The sequence below is a fragment of the Pseudorasbora parva genome, chromosome 25 (genome assembly GCF_024679245.1).
Source record: "Pseudorasbora parva isolate DD20220531a chromosome 25, ASM2467924v1, whole genome shotgun sequence".
NCBI classification, from domain to species: Eukaryota; Metazoa; Chordata; class Actinopteri; order Cypriniformes; family Gobionidae; genus Pseudorasbora; species Pseudorasbora parva.
The window spans coordinates 13,422,890-13,440,224 of NC_090196.1; the positions used below are offsets into that span (position 1 = coordinate 13,422,890).

General features: G+C 36.8%; 2 protein-coding genes and 1 long non-coding RNA gene across 4 annotated transcripts in view; 1 reads left to right on the forward strand and 2 right to left on the reverse strand.

The window, feature by feature from the left end:
* The window catches only part of lamb1a (laminin, beta 1a), a 53,197-nt gene extending 49,482 nt beyond the window's left edge, over positions 1-3,715 (reverse strand). The window contains exons 1-3 of the mRNA XM_067436146.1: positions 3,518-3,715; positions 2,408-2,580; positions 1,107-1,245 (exon numbers count right to left, since the gene is read on the reverse strand). Coding sequence (XP_067292247.1) covers positions 1,107-1,245; positions 2,408-2,580; positions 3,518-3,545 — 340 coding nt within the window. The 5' untranslated portion in view covers positions 3,546-3,715. The remainder of the gene's footprint in view (positions 1-1,106; positions 1,246-2,407; positions 2,581-3,517) is intronic.
* A 1,115-nt stretch (positions 3,716-4,830) lies between these two features.
* On the forward strand, positions 4,831-6,633 carry LOC137065249 (uncharacterized). 2 transcript variants are annotated; one of them, XR_010901607.1, is made up of 5 exons: positions 4,831-5,359; positions 5,665-5,758; positions 5,854-5,938; positions 6,163-6,259; positions 6,453-6,633. It is a non-coding gene; the product is annotated as an uncharacterized lncRNA (long non-coding RNA). The 2 variants fall into 2 exon arrangements; XR_010901606.1 differs by having other exon boundaries at positions 4,831-5,758.
* A 930-nt stretch (positions 6,634-7,563) lies between these two features.
* lamb4 (laminin, beta 4) overlaps positions 7,564-17,335 on the reverse strand; it is a 35,866-nt gene continuing 26,094 nt past the window's right edge. The window contains exons 26-36 of the mRNA XM_067435955.1: positions 15,379-15,475; positions 14,942-15,296; positions 14,390-14,547; positions 14,047-14,246; positions 13,785-13,970; positions 13,430-13,574; positions 9,092-9,299; positions 8,827-8,962; positions 8,407-8,577; positions 7,913-8,066; positions 7,564-7,815 (exon numbers count right to left, since the gene is read on the reverse strand). Coding sequence (XP_067292056.1) covers positions 7,676-7,815; positions 7,913-8,066; positions 8,407-8,577; positions 8,827-8,962; positions 9,092-9,299; positions 13,430-13,574; positions 13,785-13,970; positions 14,047-14,246; positions 14,390-14,547; positions 14,942-15,296; positions 15,379-15,475 — 1,950 coding nt within the window. The 3' untranslated portion in view covers positions 7,564-7,675. The remainder of the gene's footprint in view (positions 7,816-7,912; positions 8,067-8,406; positions 8,578-8,826; positions 8,963-9,091; positions 9,300-13,429; positions 13,575-13,784; positions 13,971-14,046; positions 14,247-14,389; positions 14,548-14,941; positions 15,297-15,378; positions 15,476-17,335) is intronic.

Genomic DNA, 17,335 nt, shown 5'->3' on the forward strand with positions numbered 1-17,335 from the left:
TTGCATGTCTTTGGGCTGTTTATACAACACTGTTTTCAACAAAAAAAAGACAAATTTGTGTTTTCTCTGACCATTTTGGTGACTTGTTTCTAAAGTGTCATTTTCGTGGATCCTTGTGAGCAGGGAGAATTTTGATAATGTTATCGTCTGTAAACCAAAAAAACACAAAGGGACCTTTTCCAAACTTGACAAGATTGTAAAACAGAGAACTAATTATATTTGTTTAAGAACTGCACAAGTTTTAGGGTAAAAATAAGAATGTCTGCAATAAAGAAAAGTAAAAATGTCATGTAAAAACACCATGGATAGTATATAATCAGTAATTAGTAATCAGTGTTTGAGTGTGTGACTTAATTATCATTTAAAAAGTTAATTTATATTAAAATCTTTGTTTAAAAAATATATTATTTAATTATTAACGTCAGGTTTTCAGAGTCACACCACCTGACATTTTACTGAGCTGAACTAAAGGTAAAATTATTTGATATTTTAAGAGACTTTATGAATTACTAAGTCTGTCCTCTCCATGATATTTCCTTTATATTGGTTAAGTCAGATAACTGATTTTGCTGACTTTTCCCCCCAAATATTAATCACCAATGAAGTAGTTTTGCTCAAGTATATTTTTTCTATGAAACAATCAAATTATATTTTACTGTGATTAATATAAAATTATATATTATTAGATTATACGAATAAACTTGATAATGTTTTTAAATGATTGTGTCATTTATCGCATGCTGTTTTAAACCAGTATACAAATTTTGGGTGAAATGTAGCAGGTAGAAAACTCTTTCCCAAGGGAAAAACACAGACAAAAAGAGTTGTCATTCCACACTTTAAAGACTGGTCATCACCTTAACTGGTCAGCAATTATACAACTGCTTTGAAGTTTAGTCCCTCCATTGGTCTTATTATAGGGGAACTAACAGACACACTAATAAGAGAGAGTTCCCTATAATAAGAAGTGTTTCACAGCCTTCCTATGTTCCCATGAGAACTATACAGATAGCGCAGACTTTCATATCTTGACTGAACAAACACTTAAATTGGTACTGAACTGGAAGATGAGCCATTGTCTTGTTTGGAGTCACGGCTCAACTCACCATTTTCTGACTGCCACCAAGTCTTGAGGCGGTTCGGAGCAAACGTAGTCACAACATTTTCAATTCTGTGGCTGGTTAGGTGGTGCATCTTCTCATCGTAGGTCTCCCTGGAATCGCACACAAAGCACTTCTTCTCTTCCTGTGATGAAGGGGGTGGGAAAACCAGATAATGTCAATTGCATTTTTGTGACGCCAAAACTTCTCCAAATGAAATGAATGACTGAAAGGTCTTTGAGAGTCAGCCCACTTGGTCTTGATTTACATAATGCAGCTTTTTCAAAGTCTGATGAACTAGAGAACATTAGTTTCATGTGCTCTCCAGATGTTCAGAGTAAACATTGGGACATTTTCTCCTCATTAAAAATCTATTAAAGCAATTACATTCTCTTGAGATGAATTAGCTTGAAAGTTGGGACATATATGGTGTTGTTATGTGACTAGCGTATTAAAATGAGTTCCTGTCTACCTCCACCTCATAACCGCCATTTGACCTCACAAGGGAGGAATGAAATCACCACCATTTTAATAACTGTCTGTATGCCATGAGCTCCAACTCAAAAGGCTGCACTGCAAAGGTTTGCCTGTGAAGACACCACCTAGCTTTAAATGATTAAATGTGAAAAGAGATTAAGGTAAACTGGAGACTCCTGATCAAAAGAACTGATATGATGGTGTAAAGCAAATTCTTGGTCTTGAGACAAGACTTAGAAGCAATTATCTCTGTTATGGTTTGGCATTAGTGATTACAACTCAGCCATAGCATCAATGTACCTCTATAAACCTGCAGGTTGAAGTTTTGAAGATTCAGAAGACCCTCATAACAATTTCAATGGACCTATGTAAAAAATGAGGGCACTTGGTCTAGAAGGAAGTAGTCTAGACATTCAAAGGTCCTGAAACAAACCTCCACAGACATACATAACTTCCAAATGTTCCAAAAACACCCACATGAAATAACAGGACCGCAATAAAGCTGTTTCTGAAGATGTTCCAGATAAAAGCCCTGAGGGGTGTTGGGAGAAATCCCACATGTGGAAATAAAACATAAATCCTCAATTGTGGTGTTACAATATAATTATCAGGCCAAATATAAAGCCCACAAGGGTGCAGTTTTCATTTTGGGTGAACATATATCAATTGACATCATGACTTTGACATAAAATTAATGCTTATCTTTGCAACCTGAAAAATTAAGTTTCCACCAAATTTCCACCACAAGTAAAGAAGACATGGTTTCTGAGACTTTTAATGGCAAAACATCTGCATTAATTCAGGGTTTTGAGATGCAGCACATAGGTTACCTGCAAATGACTGACGATACAAAAGGGCTCAGGTTTCTGGAGTCCGCATGTTGAGGTGGCCGAGAGTTGGTGAGCTCTTCCAATGAGGAGATCTCCTGTGGCAGGATAACAGCTCCCCTCTGTGCAAACATCTCCCAGCTCAGGCACATCTGCAAGAGCCCATGCCCCTAAAACTGTATGGAGGAAAAAACTTTTATATGCATTTGTACAAATGAAACATAATACCACATACAGTTTGCTTGTATTTTCAAGGTCTTTTAAATTTTAGAAAAGCTCAAAAGAGTGAGTGGTGATAGACCAACATATCAGCCAAACTGCTATATTGGCAATTTTAAATTACACTCTTTTAAAAATATATTTTTTCTGGCATTTATGGTTCTATGGATAACCTTTAACACCCATGGGTTCTTGCCATTGCAACAAAAGGTTGCTTATATTTTAAATGGTTCTTCAGACTATTAAAATGTTGTTCACACTAAGGAAAAAAAGTTATTTTAAAAACTATCCACTGAAAGGTTTTTTGAGGAACAAAAAATGGTTCTTCTTCGAAACTCCCCTGTTGGAACCAACATTCAAACATACAAATTACACAGAAGCACATACATTCTAAAAATGCTGGGTTGTTTCAGCCTACGTTTGGGTCAAATATGGACAAACCCAACAATTGGGTTTAAAATTGAATTAAAACATTTAAACCAATTGGGTTTGTCCATATTTGACCCAACATGGGTTGAAACAACCCAGCATTTTTTAGAGTTTAGGTATAAATGCAATATGCAACTGGCTGTATGGCAGTTAATTGAAATTACACTTAAATTTAATTATATAGTATATTATTTTTATTTTAAATAATTGGAGTTTAATAAGAACAAAAGATATATAATTCACAAATGAGCATGCAATGGTGTAAAATACATATATTTGTAAATTTACATGTTATTTGAATAATATGGATTTTCTTTAGACAGTTTAAGATATCTAGGCTACCTAAAGTAAATACATTGCAAAACGACTGCTTAAAGTTTGAGAAATCATGCCTTGTGGTAGTTAAAATAGGGCACACATTTATATTAAAAGATTTTGCCTCAACCAAACTAAAATGAAACTTACTTAGAAGGGCTGTGAGCTGTAACAGCATGTTTCTAGATTCTTTCTTCAGCCTGTGTGAGCAGTAATCCTGGTTTTGCGTTGGAAACTACAGGAAAGTACTCTGATCCGTGTAGACTGTGCTGCTGCTTTACTGCCCTGTCTGCAGCTGGAACTGTGCGAAACTTTTCTCCCCCGACGCTGATCTTCTGCGCATGCCTCAACTTCACGTCTCTCGCGCCCTCCCCCATTCACAAAGGTGGTCTTGAGGTAGGCAACGGTCGGTCAAAAACGGATTAAACTCATTAAAAGAGCACTAAAGTATGGTTCCAAGTAGACTGATGTATATACACGTCAAATAAATTAATAGCACTGACACTGAGGAAAACGCGACGTTTAATGAGATTTGAAACGCGCACCTCAGACACAGCAAGGCTATTTAACGTTACCGTATTCGGTGTGGGATTGTTGGGGTTTGTGACTGAAAAAAAAAATGTAATATAGTTGTATTTTGTCCCTTGTAGGCAAATGTATTCAATCTATGTCAATACTAACGAAATGTCATATCTGTTTACTTTAATGTAACTAGTAGGCTACTGTGTCTTCCACCAATGACTTTTTAACAATGATCAGATTAAGTTATATAATGTAACGTTCATGATGCACCATGGTATTAGCATGGTTCTCCAAGGTATTAATACATGTCCCAGAAAACTGTGGTAGGCTACTTTTTTAGATAACTGATTTCATCAGTGGTTGTAACAGAAAAGGCTTTTATTAAATGATAAAATATAAACATTACTCACGACAATGACACATTTCTAACAACTTTATGTTAACAGCCATTCTCACTTTCAAAGATGATACGCTGAAATAAACTGGCATAAGATCAGTGAAATGGCTTTAAATAAGGGAGGATTCCTCAGTAATTGGAAAGTTTAAAGGTGAGTCAAAGTGCAGCTGAGCTAAATTAGTGAAATGATTCAAATGACCAGGCAGGCAGAGATAAACAAAACTCTGTCAGTTTAGACCTTAAAGGGATAGTTCACTTTAAAATGAAAATTCTGTCATCCTTTACTCTCCCTCAAGTTGTTTTAAACCTGTATGAATTTCTTTCTTCAGCTGAGCAGAAGGGAAGATATTTTGAAGAATTTCAGTAACTAAACAGTTAACTGGAGTCATTGAGTGCCATAGTATTTTTTTTTTCCTTCTACTATGTAAGTCAGTGGCTCCAGTTAACTGTTTGGTTACTGACATTCTTCAAATTATCTTCCCTTGTGCTCAGCTGAAGAAAGAAATTCATACAGGTTTAAAACAACTTGAGGGTGAGTAAAGGATGACAGAATTTTCAGAATCGGAAAGACACAGTTTATAACCATTCAACAGACTGAGCTAAACCAGAAAAAAAAAGTTCAGTCAGGTAACAAATAAAATACAAATGTATTTCAGGTTGTAACAAAACCTGACTATATGTTACTCCTTAAAGTAGTTTTTAAGGATCAGATCAGGTAGAAATAACCATAAGGTAACAACTGCACCTTTTCATTTTTAAATAATTTTAAAATATTAAATCTATTGCATGATTTTTCCATGATCTTTACTCAATGAAAATGAAATGATGAACGACACTTAAAGCTAAAGGGCGTGGAGATCCATTCAAACAGATCAATGAGATAACATCAGTGGGGCTTTACCTTTGGTTTTGCAATTCAATAGTAAACAGAGAGGCTGTTAACACCGCTGGACAAAAGCACAGACCCACCACCTCCTGCAAGAGACAAACGAACACATTCCACAAGCAGCAGGCATCTAAACTTGACTCTTTTCTTATTGCACTTGGACCAGCTGTAGATCTGAACTCTGGAAGTAATGTTGAATTAGATTTTTAATGTAAAGAGGTTTTAATTACTTAACCATGAACCAAAAACTACACTGTAAAAAGTCAATCTGTGGGTTTGTAGATTTCATTAAATTTAATATGTAAACTTTATTTAGCAAAATTAATTTCTTGTTTTTTTGACAGTTTTTTGCATTGAAATTATTAAAAAATTACTGGAATAAAATCTACTAAATGTGGTTGTTAAGGATTTAGCTATTATTTTAGAATAATTTAAACTCGAGAGAATATTGAATTAATCCAACATGATACAAATGAGCTGTTTTCAATTTAGAAGCATTTCCTGTTAAAACGCATGCTTAATGCAGCTCACAGCACGAGGCACACATGCACTGGAGTTCCTCGATGCAGACTCATTTCTGACAAAGGTAAGGACTATTATGTAATTTATATTTGAAAAAGCTGTTGTAAATTGTCCAAGTTGTCTACTTGATGTAATATGAATGTCATTTTTAATATATAGGGCCTATAGGACTTTAAAGGTGCAATGTCGTTGCTGCCTATGTGTGGATCAGATTTAATCAAAAAATGGGTCTGGGATGACGTGGGTGAGAACATGAAATTTTATTTTGTGTGAACTAACCCTTTAATCTGGTTTTCTTCAGTAAATTTTAATGGAAAAAGCATTATTTTTCACATATTTAACTTATCTCAAATGTGCTGTTGATTTTGATTGCTTGTCCAGGGTGTTGCTATTGGCACTGTTTAAAGCATGTTTGGTAAATGTCACGGCCATTAGAGGAGATATCATTAATTAATTTCTTTCTTTTAGAATGAACATTGTCCTGTTGATATGACGATAGGGGGACATCCGCTGCATGACAGAATTCCTTGGGGAACGTACAGGAGATCTCATCAAAGAACTCAACGTATGCAAACTTAATTTCAATATACCAAATGTGTGAGTTTAAATAAATTATTGTTGGTTACTTAACCATAATATTTTTGACTGGACTTAACTTGTTTGATCAGTATTGTAAGATACAAATAGAGTTTCAGATTTTCTCTTTTAATCAGTATTTCTTTTTTTGTTTTTAGTCTCACTGCTGTTTATGATTGCAGGAAAATGAAGAACAGTCAGGAATTGAACAGCTTGTGATGGCAGTAATTGTGACCAGGACAGGAGCTAAAAGTGACAGTCCAAATGACACTGGAATTGTTATCGAATGCTTGGAAGTTCTCATAGGCCTTGAAGTTGCAGTTCTGATGGTAAAGTTCACACTGAGAATACAAAATGTGTGACTTGTTGGCAATAAAATGAGTTTGTAATTCATCTTTGATGTCTGTCTGTTATTCATACCTGCAATCAGATTTAATTAAATGATTTTAATTAATTCACTCATTAAAAATAACAATACCAACTTAAATTTGTGTTAAATCAAAATAATTCCAATAAGTAGTATCCATTATTAAAGTCAGGTTTTTGTCCAAGGAAACCAATATTTTTGTTTAAATTTTACTTAATTATTTTGTGTGACTCATTTTGAATGGTTGATTTTTAATGTGCTCATTTGATTAATTCTAACTCATTTTTTAAGTGTTGTTGAATTTAATTAATAACATTGCTTGTAATCTGTTGCCACAATTTTATTGAGTAGATATAGGGTATTATTTTTTACAGTGTATGAAAATACTTTTATTTTAAAAGTATTATTTTATTTTAACTGCTTATTATAAAGTCTTTTTGAATGATTATTAATTATTGTATAATAATTATTGTGACAGTGAGGACAACTAAATAGAAATATGTTTTTGTTGTCATCATTTTGTGGTACACTTTTTTAACTTATTTTATTTCGTTCGACAAAATCATAATTTAATTAAAATATGATTTGTTTTGCTCTGGCACTGTAGATTCAAGCGATGCAGGAAACAGTTCTGCATGGTTTGTGTGATGTAGGTGGCATTTTTTATTTTACTATTGTGTCCCCTAGTGGACAGTCAGGGTTGTACATTCCCTATGTGACTGTAAAACACAAGACTGGACCATAATTTGCACACAAAAAAATTATATATATATATATATATATATATATATATATATATATATATATATATATATATATATATATATATATATATATATATATTATTCGTGGTGCTTGATGAAAACCAGTTTTTAAGCACTAGTTTTTAGCAAACCCTAAAAGGATCAAATTAAAGGACTGCATGTATCCCATAGTCCTAGTCCGAGGCAGTTTTGTCCTACGTTGCCTTCTGCATTCTGCCATGGCAAACAATAAAAATGTTCCACTTATTTTAAAGGAAGGGAAGCCCTTGCAGGCTTAAGTGGAGCAAAGACCATATTTTGCCACTTTGTCAAAAATAAAGTTCTTCAAATCAACTGCCTCTTTCTGTAGTTCCTCCAAATCTTTTATCCTGTCCTCTTTTCTTTCAGTTGCAACCAGAATCCTTTTCTCCAAGTCTGAAACCCCAAGGACAAAGAAACATTTCAAATATCGAACATATCGAAATCTGTAATACCATTAAATCCAGATGCACCATGCTCTGTTTTATCGTACCTTCGATTTCCTTCATTTTATCTTCCACATATTTAGCCATCGTTTCTGCCTCCATTGTGATGTTCTTTAGACGTTCATTAGCCTCTTCATTAACATTCTGGTTTGTGCCATTCCGTTTTAAAATTTCAAACTGCTCTTTCAGTTCCTCAAGATCCTGTTAATGTAGAAAAGCAATCCACTCTTAACGGAACAAGTTATGGTTAACTAGGAGTTAAATAAAGGCAGCTACAGCTTCCATCAACGAGCTTCATTCGGTCATGCCACCGGTCACGGCACACGATCTCGACTTTCTGGAAAGTAGCAATACAGCTGTATCTGTCTTTTATAAATCTGTTAAAACTAAAGACTCTTTGGAGATATATGAATGATGATATATGAAATACTACTCTATAGGTACTCAAGAAATAACATGAGATTGGCTCGTTTAAACTATGTTTGTTTCAACATATTGCATATTTACATGAAATATAAGTACTTGTGGTTGTAGGACTTACTTTGTCAACATCTTTGGCACTGGCGAGAGCTGCATTGGCAGCATCTTTGGCCTCCTTCCCCTGAGCTCTGTTCATCTCTGTCTTATTTTTCAAGGCTTGAATTTCATCCAGTAACTCTTTGGCACGAGCCGCGTCCAAATTATCCTCAATGTTATGCAGTTTAGGTTCAGTCTATTTAACATTGATGAGAAAATATTGTTATAAAGCAGTATTTTTTTTGGGGGGGGGGGGGGATAACATAAATTATGAATTAGTATTCATTCTAAAGGGATAAATAACACAAAAAAAAGTGGTGTAGGACCACATATCTGACGTCATGATGAAGAATTGTTGTCTAGAATGACATGAAGGTGAGTGAATAATGACTCATTGAAAGATTCCTTAAACATGCATGCTTTTTTTAGCAAAATAAACCATTACCTCATTAACTTTGCCCCTGATAACATCATTGTTTTCTTCAACCTCATACAGATCATTAACTATCTTGTTGTTGAGCTCTGCTGTATCATTCAGTGTTTTCTCTATCTCCATCACATCAATTGCCTTGGTTCTGTTCCTGGTTATACAACAACCAAACATGATTAGTGATATTGGTGAGTGATGATCACAGGTTTAGCTTTATAAAGCACACTGTAATACTAGAAACAACAGCTGTGAGACATAGACTTCAATAATAAAGCCTCACAAGATTTCTTCTGCCCTCTCCTTCAGGTTTTCAGCTATTTTGGCTTGTTTTTCCAAGTGCTCTAGATCCTCATTGAAGTCTGTGAAGTTTGACAGGATCTTCTTGATGTTCTCAATCATGTCCTTGATCTCATCAGTGGACTTGGGCAGCTGAATGGACAACACAGCATTTGCCAGTTTCTCAATGTCCTCTGGCATCACCATTTCATCTGTTAAGGTACAATACTCAACTAAATTAACATTTTACGTACATTTTACTTTAATGTAAATGTAAACATCTTAAAATTAAAATTAATTCTTCAAATTCATCTCTCGTGACTTCAAATCTATATGATTTGGAGACATTTGACAGAATGAAGATGCTATTAACGGTTCATGATCAGCTGTCAGGCTCAGTTAAAGAGCCTGACAGCTGATCATGAACCGTTAATAGCATCTTCATAAAATTAATAGCATCTACATGTTCATAAAAACAGAAATGTTTAGTGCAGATATTTAGTCCAAAAAAATATATATATATTACAGATGGGCTAAATAAGAATGAAAATTTACTCTCTAACCATAGGTGGCTCTAATGGAAAAGCAGAAATACAGCGGTACACAAAGGTAGCAGTACACATATTTCTGTTTCTGAGACACCACAGTCATGGTGAAGAAAGAAAGTCAGTATTTACATGTTTTCATGGTGTTTTTAAAGGGGTACTTCAGCACTGGGAAGATGAATCTGTATTTAAACTGGGTCATTAATATAGTAGAAATGTGAAATTATTTTTGAGTTTGGTGCCTTCTAGACTGAGAAAAGACTGAAAATTTATTTTTGTCTCATGGGGATGAAAGACTACAATTCCCAGAATGCTTCGCTGCCCTGTGAGGCCATTCCCAAAGCCACCGCTACTTGATTACTGTGACTGAGTTGAAGAAGACAATACAATTAAAATCTGAACGTGTCTGTTCAATATAATGAGTGAGTCGCCGCGCGAGGATCACAGCACTGAGCACTAACTGCAGGAGTGAGATAAATGAGCTGATGAGCTCTCGTGATGAGAGCTGAGGTAATCGCGACTACACTCGCGGCATCACAATTAACAATGCGCGTTCAGTCTGGCGCATTTCAGTTCATGCCTTTGCAACCTTAAGTTTCACAGAAATTAATTTGAGAAGTTAAAAGACTTACATTGCTCACCATAGCTCTGTTTAAATGAGTGCCTGTAGCTACGAGCTGAGCTCTGAGTGTAATCTCCCATCCCCCATGCGCGGGTTCAAAACATGAGGAAATGGCTCCCTCTGCTGGCTGTAGTCTTTAGCCTTTGGCCAAACATTCCTCCGATGATGCAAATATTGTCAATTTGCGTCATAGGAAGAATTTTTCCAGAAATAAAATGCATAAATCTCTTGTCTCAGGGGGATATGAGGGGGGAAAGCACAATAATTTGAATATACTCCAGGGTTTCTACTAATACAAAGCCATATGCTAATCGCTGAAGTAACCCTTTAAGATGTTTGTATTCACTACTTTGATACCGAATACAAGAGTACAGAAACAAAAGAGCCAGATTCTTCCCCCTCATTGTTGCGCAGCAAAATAAGCTGCATTTCTACCACAAGGGGACTGCAGGGACCATTAAGTTCCGGGTAAAAATGTCCTCCTCAGAAAATCCTTACTCGTGAGGTTGTACTTTTTCAAAGTTTAGGAACAGCATTTTGATTGGTTGACTCCACACAGCATTTTTTCTAAACCACCATCTTTAAAAGTCTATTGAGGTGCGTGCAGTTAGAGTTATTTGCTATTCGAATCAACAATGGAGTTTAAAAAATACGACTGAATACAGACTAGGGGCTTCCTGGGACAAATTTTTCTGGGTAATTTCGGTGGAAATGTAGCTATAGTGTGTTTATGAGCATCACCATGTTGTAGTTTTATGTAATGTGTGCTAGAATTTTTTTTGTGTTGGTCAAAAAAGATGTATTTAACAACCGTTCATTCAAATTAAAATATTTATTGTATTGTTTTAGGAAAGGATGTTTTGTGAAACACTAAGTTAGCACAAGTATGAATTAGATTTCCGTTCTATATAGTGATGTGTCGTACAAATCTTTAATATGGCTCGAGAACAACGGTTTTCTCAGAGAGCGATTAGTTCATTTTGTGTTGACCACAAATGCGCAACATCCTATATGTTCTGTACAGGGAACAGAATTGATAGTTCATCTTTCGAGTCCGGGTTTGAGTCGTTCGTTCATCAAGTCGCAGCCACATAGGCAAGGCTTTGCAGTCTGTACCGGAAACATAAATTATTCGTTCTCTTGAGTCTTCGGTCCTAGTCTTGTGACAGCCGTGTTGGATACAGAAATAGTTCATTCACAACCTTCCTCACAAACAAGTGCATAGTATTTTTTTAATTAAATTTTTTCCTTCCGTTTTTGTTGTTGTTGCTAGTAGGCCTATAATAATAGCCTAGACATCTAGACGCACCCTAGGGCGGCAGCGAATTCTAATCTGCTGCGAGTGTCGTCTAGCAACTCTCAATACACTTCTGAGCTGTAAATGCCAAACTCTGGTCGGGCCAATCACATCATGTATAGAATCGGTGAGCGGGGGTTAACATAATGACGGCAGAGTTGCGCTTGCGTGCCGTTGCGTGCTTCTAGTAAACACAGAAGCTGGTGGTCTTTCGAATCAGCTTTGACCGTGACTCTGGAAGACTTGGAGTTAAGCTTTTCTCTGAGAAAAGAACAAAGTCACTGAAGTCATTCTTATTAAGGGAAGATGTGTTTTGCCGGCCGGATACGGCGAAAGTTTAATCTGTCAACGACCTCTACTTCACCCGCGTTGCGGGTGGTTGTAGCGCTATCCAATTGCGTGCACGCCGTGCAGAGGGAGGTTGAAAGACAGCCGTTTATCCCGCTCCTCGGATTGAGCCCTGACAATGGTGAGTTTCCAGACCAAACATCTTGATGTGGGTCTAGCTTGTCAGGCTACTGTAATAATTGATTTTCCTATGAATCCTGGGCACATTGGGTTGGTCAGAATGGATAGGCATAATAACTGTTTATTGCCCGTATCTTCTGATGATTTTATAATAATAAATATATTACAACATGCAGACAATAATACGACTGTAATGTTGTATATGTTGTGACTTGTGAGTCACCGGGAACTGGGAAGCGGTCATGTGACACAAGAACGAGACTCAGAGTCAGACCCGAAGAATGAATTGAACGAGAAGACTCAAGGGATTAACTAATCTCTTCTGTTTCCGGTGACTGCATAGCCTTGTCTATATGGGGCTGGGACTTGATGACAGAACTAACAGCTCTAACCAAAACTCATGAGAGGTGTAGCCTAGCTACTAATCTTTATAGGGAACAGACATGATTAAATTTGAAATGACTAAAGAAAGAACGATCGGGAGGTGAGGCAAGCGCAATTAATGAATCAATCATTTCTTTCTCAAAGTTTGGTCATGACTGCATTAGCTTATAGTTTATTTTTTTATTCCAAAAGTTCTAAATGTGTTGAAAAGTAACATTTGAATTAGATTCTTCTTAAATTAACGAAATTCCTTGAAAAAAGATTTGTTCATTTTGCTGAACAGGAATCAAAGATCTGAGTCAGTAAAATGATCTGAACGTCCCACTGTGCTACAGCCAGTAGAGGGAGCTATTTCCGAATGTTTTTAACCCGTCCATGAGATGTGGGAGATCGCACTCATAGCTCAGCTCGGGCACCCGCGGGCATTCATGTAAACGGAACGGTGCAGAGCAAATTGAGTGTTTCAATTTCTCAAATTAATTCCTATGAAAGTTAAGCTTCCAAGGGCATGAACTGAAAAAGCGCCAGACTGAACATACTGTTAATGTATGCCGCGAGCGTGGTCGCGATTATCTCAGCTCTCAGCAGGAGAGCTCATTCAGCTCATTCATGTAATCTGACTCCTGCAGGAGACACGTTCAATTTTTTTAACTGTAGTGTCTGTTCTCTAACTGAACTGATTTTATGAAAATGAACGCGGTGGGAAATTTACCCAGTGATTCAGTAGCGGTGGCTTTGGGAGTGGCTTTTAAGTTACCCCTTTAAGTGATTTACTTTAATTTCAATCTCCCTCAATTCACATGATCGAGGAATACCAATAGTACTTTCGACATTGACACTAGTTACTGTCTACTTTTGTTGTAAGAAAAAAAGCTTTTGTGCTCCACAAAATTAAGATACTACTACTGATTTGTCTAAGAGTGATCTGAGGTGAGTAGATGATGAAATAACTTTTCCTGACTGCATAAGATCAAAGACCAGGATAGTTTTACCAGAAGCTAGTAACTGATTTGTTAGATGTGGTACCTCTTAAGTAGTTCTTGATCTTCTCTATGAGATTCTTGGTGTCATTCTTTTCGTTCTCATATTTGTTCTTAGTCTGATTAATTTTATTCATCATCTCTGCTGCTTGATCTTTGATGTAGTTTGCCATTTTTGAAGTGTTCATGAGCTGTAAATAGAAAAGAAACAGAATGAGGCCTACATTTTAAATGTTAGATATAAAGGAATAAGAAAGATATTGTGGCTTCTGAAAAACAACTTAACCCCAATAAAGACACTATGAACAACAAAACAATTTTCTATTTAAAGTATATGCTTTAAAAAATAATGAAATAAGAGTATGGGAGAGTAGGAAGATCCTGGTATGTTTTTGACTTGCCTTAGCATTGTCCTCTTTGAGTTTACTGCGCAGAGCAGTGATGTTCTTCTCAGTCATCTCTGCCAGTTTGGAGGCATTGAGGCTGATGGGTAAACTCCCTGTACAGGCTGGCCCCCCACACACCCCACACAAAGCTCCACCACATTTTGCTTTCTCACATTCTGCATCACCTGGAGCCCCACAGACCTACAAAGAAAGATTTGTCACTGTGATTTACAGATTTTTCTTTATTTACGAAACCCTTGTTTTACTCTTCATTCACCTCCTCGTTGAGTTTGGCGACACTCAGAGCTTTGACATTCCTGTCCAGCTTATCCATTTCTCCAATGCGACACTTAGTAAGTTCCAATGTGACATTCTCTCTCGTCTTCCTGGAGGCTTGTTGGACCTTTTTAGCCGCTTCCACTTTCTTCTCGCTGTCAGTGAACTCATCATAGAGCTTTTTGATCTTTTTGAAAATATCTGAAGAAATGACACAATAGTTGTATTAGTAGCGCCTTTAAAAGCCAAACTGAAGTGTTATAATGATATTGTTCGCAAATAACAGTATGATTCAGCCATAACAACTTTTCATGTTGGGATTCATTGAGACACTTTTCACACACCATTAGCTTTTACATCTGGCACTGGAGCCTCTTGTGTCTTCTCTCTGAGAGTCTTCAACAGCCTATTAAACTCAAGGCGGATGTTGTCGATGTCAGTGTTGAGAAGTACGGTTGGATCAATAATGATTATGTTTGGATCAATGGTCTCCGTTTCATTCCTGAGGATTGAGTAGAATACAATGCAAGATATAGGCTTACATTGTACAAAGACTTTTTGTCATGTCCTAAAAAAGCGTTCTTTAATACAATTTTCAATTGTTTATTTTCTTTTTGGCATGTTTCTTTTCTGTATTATTGTGTAAATATGTTTTTTTCCTCTTCATTATGATATCAGGACAGTTGTAACATTTTAACTTTATATCCCCCAAAAATATCAAAATATATTTAAATTTAGAAATTAAATAATGTTTTTTTAAGTATTCATCTATCCCATAAGCAAGTCATTTTAAGTATTTTTGCATAAATGAATAGATCCTAAGTAAATTAGTATCATGACATTGACCCAGAAATATTGTAGTATGTCAATTAAATTGTGTAAATGCATTATAATACCTAATGCGTGCCAAAAGCTCCTCTAGTTTTTTAAGCTCATCCAGTGCGGTCATGTTAAGCAGACTCTGCAGCTTCTCCAACAAATTCTGTAAGTGTTGTAGATCAAATCTAGGCCGATAGTCTCCAGGGCAAGGCATCAATGTTTCTATCCTCTCAGCATCTTGTCTAACATCTGAGATGATTTTCTCCCAGAGGTGGTAGCAGGCATGGCAGGGTTCACAGGCAGGAAAGTTGGTGTCGTGACCCGGGGCACAGTCATCACAGAAAAGGCCTGTTACCCCTGGCTTACACAAACACTCACCCGTGTAAGTGTCGCAAGCTGGAAAAATGGTGCCCTCCATGTTACAGTCACAAGCTGAAGGAAGGGTGAGATCATTTTATTTTAGTTAGCAGACAGTGACTTGGAAGAGAACAAAACTCTGCATGTAATAGCTTACACATGCACTGTATATCTGGGTTTCCAAAGTGATTCGGCCCACACTCATCACATTTCCTCCCTCCATACTCTGGCTGGCATAAACACTGGCCTGTGATCTGGGAGGACATAAAGTGTAGGTGTTGAAGCCTTTGTGATAGGACACTTGCTGTGAAAAGTGAATTTATTGTTTGAATTAAGATAAGGGGCTTTTATCATACACCCGGTGCAATGCAGACACAATGTTTTTTTTGCTAGTTTCAGCCTGACGTAGTTATCATTTTCACGTCCTGAGCCAAGTTGTTTAAATAGCAAATACATTTATGCACTGTAAAAAAAAAAAAAAAATACCTGATTGTCTTAAATGTTCAGTTAATTGAAATTGAAAATGTGAGTAAATACAATGAACATTTTTGAGAATCAACGACCTTTTTCAAATATTATTAAAAGATTTTGTAAGCATATTGGGTTATTGTGTGCGTTTTATTTTTATGACAGTGAAACATGCCAAAATGATTTATTAAATTTTGTATGTGGTTCAGATACAATAATATTTTGAGTTTCTAATTATTAAACCACTTTCCATCATTGTATCAACTCACATTTCTATAAACTCAAAATTTAAAGGGGTGGTGAAACACTCAGTTTCAGTCAATCTCATGTCATTCTTGAGTACCTATAGAGTAGTATTGCATCCTTCATATCTCCGAAAAGTCTTTCGTTTTATTATATTTGTAAAAGAAATATGGGCTGTACCGAGTCTTTCCGGAAAAAACCGAGCGCCTGGAGGCGTATCGTGTGGGCGGAGCTAAAGAATGACATATGCGCAAAGCGGTGACGTCCTCAAGCGTGGAGAAACCCATCTCAGCTATCTCAGCTAATAGGTATGATCCAGAATCTAATTCGGAGCCTGAAATAGAAACAGCAACAGCAGGACGTCCGTCTCTGTGGTAAGTACTGTATTTAGAGGCCTGTCAACATGACATGATTCGGTTTATGGACTATTGTATGCGACCAAACCTTAGTAGCAAGCAAAACGGTTTTGCACGTCAGACCAGTGTAACGTTATAAGTTACATAGAACAACAATGAAGTCCGTTAGTGCATTTGAATGACGAAGCACGCGATCGTGTCGTTTACTGATGTTTACATATGCGACGATAAGCACAGCACAGACATTTGAAGCAGCTTTACTTACCGGCTGCTTCCAAAGCAGGACCGAACCTTTATCGCTGGGACGGCTCCGTCAAAAACACACTTCTTGGAGACTGAAGCATTTCTGCGTTCAAATCGGTTCAAATGCAGCGCTGCCTTCCCGGAATGCTGTGCTGAAGCGTTGAAGTCGCCTTAATGTCAAAGTGGAGGAATGAAGTGGAGCGCGGCCCGGACTATAACCGACATTAGTGTTCACGGACGACTGGATCTGCAGCTGAGAGCAGTTTACTGTTTACAGCGTGCATTTCCTCTCTCGCGCTAGTGACGCGCGCGCACCCTACCGGGAGAAGAGCCCGTACGGCCCATACAAGGACCTTCCGATCTTTTAACATCAAGTAGACCCATACTCGAAAAAAACTCTCCGAAACTTGTGAGAAACCGGAAGGAGTATTTTTGACAGAGAAATACTCTATCAAACGTCCAACATTAGTTTTTGAAACTTTGACTATGTTTACATATGTCTTTAACAGTGTAAAAAGCTCAGTATGCATGAAACAGCATTTCACCCCCCCTTTAAAGGCAACCAGGTTGTTACTTTTTTAAGTTAAACCAACAAAAAATGTTTACAGTGTGCCCAATTGTACACCCTAAAAACGAGGTCTGTTCAGGCGCATTGTTGGCGCGTTGCGATTTTGAGGAACTGAAGACAACTGCGACATTGACCAAAAAAAACCTGGTCTTAAGTCTATGGCAAAGTATTTTGTTTTTTATATTATGTGCCTTTAGTTGGGTTCACAACGTGCATACACTTTGCTTATTACACAC